General features: G+C 40.8%; 1 protein-coding gene across 9 annotated transcripts in view; it reads right to left on the bottom strand.

The window, feature by feature from the left end:
- Positions 1 to 940: 940 nt before the first annotated feature.
- The window catches only part of CFAP300 (cilia and flagella associated protein 300), a 33,916-nt gene continuing 25,439 nt past the window's right edge, over positions 941 to 9,417 (bottom strand). For 8 of the 9 annotated variants that reach the window (XM_089333198.1, XM_008262188.5, XM_002708590.6 and 5 more), the window contains 2 exons: positions 3,560 to 3,626; positions 941 to 1,328 (listed from right to left, as the gene is read on the bottom strand). In XM_089333198.1, coding sequence (XP_089189324.1) covers positions 3,573 to 3,626 — 54 coding nt within the window. In that variant the 3' untranslated portion in view covers positions 941 to 1,328; positions 3,560 to 3,572. Of the gene's footprint in view, positions 1,329 to 3,559; positions 3,627 to 7,195; positions 9,412 to 9,417 lie in introns of those variants that run through there. The other variant, XM_017343714.4, reaches the window with a different exon arrangement.

Raw genomic sequence — 9,417 nt, 5'->3', positions numbered from 1 at the left:
TTAAAATCTATGCAAATGTTCCAAAATCTGAAAAACTCTGAAAACTCTAACACTTCTGTTCTCAAGTATTTCAGGTAGGGTGTATATAACTTGTGTAAACATATCTGTAAAGTAGCTATTCATTCCATAAACATATAACCTGCCAAAGCATTGTGTTAGGGATTAGAAGTAAAACAAACTCTTTCCTGGGCCTTATATCCCAATGGCCAGCTGCATTCCATATTAAAAACCAGGTTTAAATTGAAAATTACCATTCTTATCCCTACAACACAGAAGCACCTGTTCCAAACACATCCCTCCTTAAAATTTCTTGCAGGCTGCCCATCACCTTCTATGGGATATATGTCAACCAGTTTTTTGTTTTTTTGACAGGTAGAGTTATAGACAGTGAGAGAGAGACAGAGAGAAAGGTCTTTCTGTTGTTCACTCCCCTAATGGCCGCCATGGCTGGCGCTGAGCAGATCTGAAACCAGGAGCAGGGTACTTCCTCCGGGTCTCCCATACGGGTACAGGGTCCAAGTACTTGGGCCATCCTCTGCTGCACTCCCTGGCCACAGCAGAGAGCTGGCCTGGAAGAGGAGCAACCGGGACAGAACCGGTGCCCCAACCAGGACTAGAACCCAGGGTGCCGGTGCCACAGGCGGAGGATTAGCCTAGTGAGCCACAGCGCTGGCCTGTCAACCAGTTTGCCCACTAAAATATCTAAGTTGTATGTTCATTCTATCAATGTAATGAATGACAAAACAAAACAACTTGTTTCTCCTTTTCCAACTCAATAATACCAGCAGTGAAATTTTATCTGTTTATATATTGTTCTTGTATCAGCTGTGGAGAGCTGAAGTTTTAATTTATTATGTGACACAGAGTTTGTAAATACTTTCAGAACATTATTTCTTATTGAGGATTTTAAGTATAACAAATGAAGCAAAAGAATGGGAGGTTTACAGATGCAAACCTTTGTACAATGAACAAATTTATTCAAATGAAATGTTAAAAGAAGCTAATAATTCACATTAATGATTAGTGGTATAGAAGTTTAGTTTAGTTCTCTGTTACAACTGTAAAGGTATCTTGGTTTTTTTTTTTCTTTAAGCAATTTCTTTACATGTTACTTAAATTAATTTGCAAGGTAAATTTTTATCTAAAAATTAGCAATAAAATGGTCAATTAAAAATAGTAGATAAGATAATGTGAGAGTATCAGGACATTTCCCCCACACCAAAACAGTGATATAAAACATTAACATGACGCTTGATAGGATCCACAATAAAGTAGGAAAATGTTTGTTCATGATGCTTTGTTGAAGGATAGCACATACCAGCATAATCCTGGGAAAGATAAATCTGAATTAGTTAGTACACAACTACATTTAAAAGATAATCAACTTACTTGACTATTATATATTTTCTGTCAAAACATTATGAAACACATAAAATCTTTGACAATAAATTAGCAGTTAACTAGTATTTTTAGATAGGAACACATATATACATAGATAGCATGGTATACTATGTTAGGAACACATATATACCATACATACATGCATAATTCTTGACCTTAAGGAATTTATAGTCCAAAGGGAAATCCTAACACTTCTAAAAAGTGCTTTAAGGGATCAGCATTGTGGCATAGTGGGTTAACCCATTGCCTGTGATTCTGATAATCCCATGTGAGTGCTGGTTCCAGTTCAGGTTGCTCTACTTCCGGTCCAGCTCCCTGCTAATGTGCCTGGGAAGGCAGCAGAAGATAGCTTAATGCTTGTGTCCCTGCCACCCATGTGGAAGACCCAGATGAAGTTCCCAGCTGTGGCCATTGCAGAAATCTGATTAGTGAACCAGCAGTGGGAAATCTCTCTCCCTCTCTCTCTTTTCTATAACTCTGCTTTTCAAATAAATCTTTTTTGAAAACTGCTAATATTGCCAAAATTTTCTATTTAACAATTTATTCTTACTTTGTTTTCTTTTATTTATTTATTCATTTGCCAGGCAGAGTTAGACAGTGAGAGAAAGAGAGAAAGAGAGAAAGAGAGAGAGAGAGAGAGTTATAGACTGAGAGAGAGAGAGACAGAGAGAAAGGTCTTCCTTTTTCTGGTGGTTCACTCCCCAAGTGGCCGCTACGGCTGGCCGGTGCTGCACTGATCCGAAGCCAGGAGCCAGATGCTTCCTCTCAGTCTCCCAATGCGGGTGCAGGGGCCCAAGCACTTGGGCCATCCTCCGCTGCCCTCATGGGCCACAGATGAGAGCTGGACCGGAAGAGGAATAACTGGGACTAGTACCCGGCGCCCTAACCGAGACTGAACCTGGGGTGCCAGCACCACAGGCAGAGTATTAGCCAAGTGAGCTGTGGCGCCGGCCACTTTGTTTTCTTTTAGAACAAGGTTACTCTGTGGTAGGGAAGCAGGGACTATTTATTTATCGTTGTGCCCTAGCCTAGCAAATTAGCTGCTCACTGTAGATATTTAATAAACATTTACATTATTGAACAAACATACTTAGAAACTGCTTCATATATATTTTTGTATGGTACTAAAATTCAACTATCAGATTCTGTAATACAAAGACATTTATAGCGTTTTTACTTAATTTGCCTTATAGGGAGTGTGCATTTAGCCTAGTGGTTAAGATGCCCTCATCCCATATTGGTGTACCTGGGTTTGATTCCCAGCTCTGGTTCCTGACTCCTGACTCCAGCTTCCTCCCAGTTAAGATCCTGGGAGGTAGCAGTAATGGCAGAAGTAACTGAGTTCCTCCTGCTCATGGGAGGCCTGGATTGTGTTTCCAGCTTTGTCCCAGCCCCAGCTGTTGTGGGCATTTGTGAATTGAAGTAGTAAAATGCTGGCTGGGAGCTCACTTCCTCTCTCTCTCTCTCTCTCTCTCTCTCACTGCCTTTCAAAAAAAAAAAAAAAAAAAGAAATTTAAAAAAATTGTTGGCCGGCACCCAGCTCACTAGGCTAATCCTCCACCTGCAGCACCGGCACCCTGGATTCTAGTCCCGGTTGGGGCGCTGGATTCTGTCCCGGTTGCTCCTCTTCCAGTCCAGCTCTCTGCTGTGGCCCGGGAGTGCAGTGGAGGATGGCCCAGGTCCTTGGGCCCTGTACCTGCAATGGAGACCAGTAGGAAGCACCTAGCTCCTGGCTTTGGATTGGTGCAGTGCGCTGCCCGCAGCGCACTGGCTGTAGTGGCCATTTGGGGGGAGAACCAATGGAAAAGGAAGACCTTTCTCTCTGTCTCTCTCTCTCTAACTCTGCCTGTCAACAAAAAAAAAATGTCTTATAAATTACGGATTGAGAGACTCGAGAACTGTATTCCATTTCATCTGAGTCACAGATTTAGCTATAAAAAAAGTAGTGAATATTACTCGATACAGAGAGCAGAAAGGGAGCAAGGGGAGAAGTTCAAACTGTCCTTCAAAGATAAGCATATACCCTCTTTTACCAAAACATTATATATCATCATCTTTTCTCCTAGACATAATATCTTAATTTATAATTCTAGTTCTAATAACTATTCATTAACAAGTAATTGGACTCATTTGTTGCAAATTTCTCCTCAATACTTACATACGCTGTAACTTTAAAGACAGAAGAGGTAATTTGTATTTTCTTGGTTTGAGGATTCTTTCGAACACTAAAAAAAGGAATAAAAAGGTCCATTTAAAACATAACAAGAATTGTCATAACACACTTTAAATAACAATTCCTCTTAGTATTTAGGTGTTCTTATTTAAAAGGAGCTGGCATTGTGTTTTAGCTGGTTGATCAACTGCCTGCATTCCATCTATAGGCACCAATTTGAATCCTTCCAATCCAGCTCCCCAGTAATGCATGTGGGAAAGTAGTAGAGGATGGCCCAATTACTTGAGCTGTTGTACCCACATGGGAGACCTAGATGGAGTTTCTGATTTCTGGGTTGGGTTTGGGATTGTGTGCAGGAATTAGGGGAGTGAGTCAGCAGATGGAAGATTTCTCTCTCTCTCTGTAACTCTGCCTTTCATTATAAAGTGTGTATATATTTATATATAACTGTATAAAGGGAGGAGTAGGCTCTATAAATATTAAAATCAGATTTAAAGTTTAGGTAAAGACGCAGGATAAAAATAAACCTGGGGCCAGCGCTGTGGTATAGTGGGTAAAACAGCCTCCGGCTATAGTCCTGGCTGTTCCACTTCTGATTCAGCTCCCTGTAATGTGCCTGGGAAAGCAGGGGAAGATGGCCAACACTACTGTCTCTCAGAGTATGCATTGGCAGGAGGCTGGAAACAGGAACCAGAGTAGGGAGTAGAACCTAGGTACTCCAATGTGGACTATAGGCATGCATCATAACCACTTGGCCAAATGCCCACCCCTGGTGTTCTACTAATAACTGCACTGTATCAAATCTTAGCTGTCACTAATTACTTCCTCATAGTTGTATTTTTTTTTTTTAGATTTATTTTATTTATTTGAAAGTCAGAATACAGAGAGAGGTAGAGATAGAGGTCTTCCATCTGCTGGTTCACTCCCTAATTGACGGCAACGGCCAGAGCTGTGCCGATCCAAAGCTAGGAGCTTCTTCCGGGTCTCCCATGTGGGTACAGGGGCCCAAGGACTCTGGCCATCTTCTACTGCTTTCCTAGGCCACAGCAGAGAGCTGGATCAGAAGAGGAGCAGCCAGGACTCAAACTGGTTGCTCGTATGGGATGCCAGCGCTTCAGGCCAAGGCTTTAACCTGCTGCGCTACTGTGCCAGCCCCTCCATATGATATTTTAAGAGTGAAATTATGGCCAGCGCCATGATTCACTAGGCTTATCCTCCGCCTGCGGTGCCAGCACCTCAGGTTCTAGTCCTGGTTGGGGCACTGGATTCTGTCCCGGTTGCTCCTCTTCCAGTCCAGCTCTCTGCTGTGGCCCAGGAATGCAGTGGAGGATGGCCCAGGTGGGCCCTGCACCCGCATGGGAGACCAGGAGGGGGCACCTGGCTCCTGGCTTCGGATCAGTGCAGCATGCCAGCCGTAGCAGCCATTTGGGGGGGTTAACCAATGGAAAGGAAGACCTTTCTCTCTGTCTCTCTCTCTCACTGTCTAACTCTGCCTATCAAAAAAAGAGTGAAATTATACAATTATTAATAAAAATGTTTATTATATAATTTGTGATAATTTCTGTGGATCAGTCTAATATAAACTCCAAACTTAAGTAACTCTGTTCATTTAAAATAAAAAATAAGGATCCTAATGCTTAACTGTCATCTGAAGGCCATAATCTAAGCTTCTTAGTTCAAATAATAAAATTTCACATCTGGAGTGGATATGTAGTTTGGGAATTCTCCAAAAACTTTGACAAAGAACAGGTGTTTAACATTTAAAGTAGAAAAGATACAGGCATGCTTAGTAACTATGAAATTATTTCTGCATATACATTTTTGAAATGTAATGAAACAACTGATTATTTACTCTTTAAAAAGATGGTTCCAAAATCCTGCTTAACTGATTTAAAGGAACAATAATCCTTGAATAGAAGGCATTTCCTGGGGCCAGTGCTGTGGTGTGGTGGGCAACCACCGTCTGCAGTGTCAGCATCCCATATGGGTGCTGGTTTGAGTCCTGACTGCTCCACTTCTGATCCAGGTCTCTGCTATAGCCTGGAAAGGAAATGGAAGATGGCCCAAGTGCTTGGGCCCCTGTACTCGCATGGGAGACCTGGAAGAGGCTCCTGGCTCCTGGGTTCAGATCAGTCCAGCTCCGGCTGGGGAGTGAATCAGCGGATGAAAGACCCTTCTCTCTGTCTCTGCCTCTCTTTAACTCTGCCTTTCAAATGAATAAATAAGTCTTTAAAAAAAAAAGATGGCATTTCCCCCAAACAGTTAAAAGGTATATTTTATGGGATTTTTAATAATGGAAGAGGAAGAAAATATTTTAAAAATGATTTTACTCTTTTGCTTGAGCCAGGGGTTCCTAAAATCCCACTCTCTAGCGTGCCCTCAACAGCTACAGATGGATTTTGCTGGAATAGATCAGTAAAGATGTTTATCTGCTAGGGCAGGTTAGACACTATAAAGCAGTTACTGCATGTACAAGCATAATAGAAGGTAGCAGATGTTTTTCTAAAGCATGCAAGAATATCCAAAAGTCAAGTTCAGAAACAGGAAAAAAAACCCACCTTGCATAAATTAGCTTGTACAAACTACATGATTAGATATGTGGCTCAGAATTCTGAGAAATTATTGCAGATACTTCACATTCCACCTAAGCTTTTTCCACTAAAATGTTCCATGACAATTGCTATTTTAATCCACTCTATATCTTTACCACTAACAGCTAGAGCCTTAATAGATAACGCAGCATCTGACTCCAATCAGCATTACCAGTACTAGAAAAGCCACAAATGGTTTATGTGCTAAGCAAGTCAACATAGCTCTAAAGGGACTCTGAGATCATTTAATCCACTCAATTGTTTTGTGTTGGCATCTAAATTATCTTGAATTTAGTTTAATCATAATTTTTTAAAAAAATTTTATTTATGGTATACAAATTTCATACATTTCATGTATACATTTAGGAGCATAGTGATTCTTCCCACTATACCCTCCCTGCTGCCTGAGTTCCCACTCTTCTTCCTCATCTCTCACCTATTCCCACTCTTAATTTTTACAAAGATCAATTTTAAGTTTACCTTTTACTCATCAGATTAACCATAGAGTAAGTAGAGTTGAACAAAGAGTATTAGGAGAAAAAAAAAAAACAACCCTCTGTTCTTTAACAGTGGAGAACAGAGCTGTAAACAATCATTGAATCTCAAAATGTCAATTTCACTTCTATACATTATATTTTAGATACTCTATTAGTTAACACAGATCAGGGAAAACATATGGTATTTGTCTTTATGGGACTGGCTTATTTCATTAAGTATAATGGTTTTTAGTTGCATCTATTTTGTTGCAAAAGACACAATTTCATTCTTTTTTATGGCTGAGTAGTATTCCATAGTGTATATATGCCATAATTTCTTTACCCAGTCATCAGTTGGACATCTAGACTGATTCCATAACTTAGCTATTGTGAATTGAGCTGCAGTGAACATGAGGGTACAGACAACTCTTTCTTTTTTTTTTTTTTAACTTTTATTTAATGAATATAAATTTCCAAAGTGCGATTTATGGATTACAATGGCTTCCCCCCCATACCGTCCCTCCCACCCACTACCCTCCCCTTTCCCACTCCCTCTCCCCTTCCATTCACATCAAGATTCATTTTCGATTATCTTAATATACAGAAGATCAGTTTAGTATACATTAAGTAAGGATTTCAACAGTATGCTCTCACACAGAAACATAAAGTGAAAAATAATAGATGATTTTTTTTAAGTGATGATGAAATCAGATCAGACCTATTGTCATGTTTAATCCCAGTGAGAGTCAAGTTGGGAGTTGATAATTTCTTTTTTTTTTTTTTTTTTTTTTTTTTACAGAAGATCAGTTTAGTATACATTAAGTAAAGATTTCAACAGTTTGCACCCCCATGAAAACACAAAGTGAAATATATTGTTTGAGTACTCGTTATAGCATTAAATCTCAATACACAGCACATTAAGGACAGAGATCCTACATGAGGAGTAAGTGCACAGTGACTCCTGTTGTTGACTTTACCAATTGACACTCCTGTCTATGGCATCAGTAATCTCCCTATGCTCCAGTCATGAGTTTCCAAGGCTATGGAAGCCGTCTGAGTTCTCCGACTCTTATCTTGTTTAGACAAGGTCATAGTCAAAGTGGAGGTTCTCTCCTCCCTTCAGAGAAAGGTACCTCCTTCTTTGAAGACCTGTTCTTTCCACTGGGATCTCACTCGCAGAGATCTTTTGCCAGAGTGTCTTGGCTTTCCATGCCTGAAATACTCTCATGGGCTTTTCAGCCAGATCCGAATGCCTTTAGCTGATTCTGAGTCCAGAGTGCTATTTAGGACATCTGCCATTCTATGAGTCTGCTGAGTATCTCACTTCCCATGTTGGATCACTCTCCCCTTTATTTATTCCATCGGTTAGTGTTAGCAGGTACTAGACTTGTTTATGTGCTCCCTTTGACTCTTAGTCCTTTCATTATGATCAATTGTGAACAGAAATTGATCACTTGGAATAGTGAGATGGCATTGGTACATGCCACCTTGATGGGATTGAATTGGAATCCCCTGGTATTTTTTTTTTTTTTTTTTTTTTGACAGGCAGAGTGGATAGTGAGAGAGAGAGAGAGACAGAGAGAAAGGTCTTCCTTTTTTTGTTGGTTCACCCTCCAATGGCCGCCGCGGCCGGCGCGCTGCGGCCGGCGCACCGCGCTGATCCGATGGCAGGAGCCAGGAGCCAGGTGCTTTTCCTGGTCTCCCCATGGGGTGCAGGGCCCAAGCACCTGGGCCATCCTCCACTGCACTCCCTGGCCACAGCAGAGGGCTGGCCTGGAAGAGGGGCAACCGGGACAGAATCCGGCGCCCCGACCGGGACTAGAACCCGGTGTGCCGGCGCCGCTAGGCTGAGGATTAGCCTAGTGAGCCGCGGCGCCGGCCCCCCTGGTATGTTTTTAACTCTACCATTTGGGGCAAGTCAGCTTGAGCATGTCCCAAATTATACATCTCTTCCCTCTCTTATTCCCACTCTTATGTTTAACAGGGATCACATTTCAGTTAATTTTTAACACTTAAGAATAACTGTGTATTAATTACAGAATTAAACCAGTCATATTAAGTAGAACAGACAAAAAAACTACTAAGAGGAATAATGTATTAAGTAGACAACTCTTTGTTATGCTGATTTCATTTTATTTGGGTAAATTCCCAGAAGGTGGGATTGCTGGGTCATATGGTAGATCTATTTTCAGCTTAAATCATAATTTTCTAATGCAGTTGCTTTGGAAAGATCATTTCATATTCTCACCTCATTCAGCAAAGAAATTCATAGGCATGTTAAACGTGGGACATAAAGAATAATATTTAATGGTTTCAGAGGAAAGCACTGCTGTAATTGGGCTGGTGTCCTTCCTTGTTTCCCCTGCCATGACAGACTTGGCATGCACCTACCATGAAATGGGAACAGACTTATGTCCTCTCTGTTGGTCTTCATGGACTTCTTTCCAGTAAGAATTGCCTGACTGCTAACATCTGCACTGATAATTACTTCTTTCTAACTTCTGGGCTTACTAATTACAGTGTAAGTATAAGGAGCTATAAACATTTGCCTATAAATAACCGAACACTGGATTATATAAACAATTTGCTTTAAAGATTCCATACAAGTACTTTACTATTCTTTAGTATGTTATTTTGTTGTAACTTCTTAAGATCAAGGACTGCCTGATGTTCCTCTTCTAGTCCCTTTAGATCTTGATAGAGTTTGCACCATATTAATACTTGCTGGTTGCCTGATTGATTCCACAGGGGAAAAAAAATCCTCTTCTTCCTAAAA

Source organism: Oryctolagus cuniculus, chromosome 1, assembly GCF_051225735.1.
Source record: "Oryctolagus cuniculus isolate XC-2025 breed Fujian yellow rabbit chromosome 1, ASM5122573v1, whole genome shotgun sequence".
NCBI lineage: Eukaryota > Metazoa > Chordata > Mammalia > Lagomorpha > Leporidae > Oryctolagus > Oryctolagus cuniculus.
Note: the sequence above shows the minus strand (reverse complement) of the source record. Positions and strands in the feature narration are given on the sequence as shown.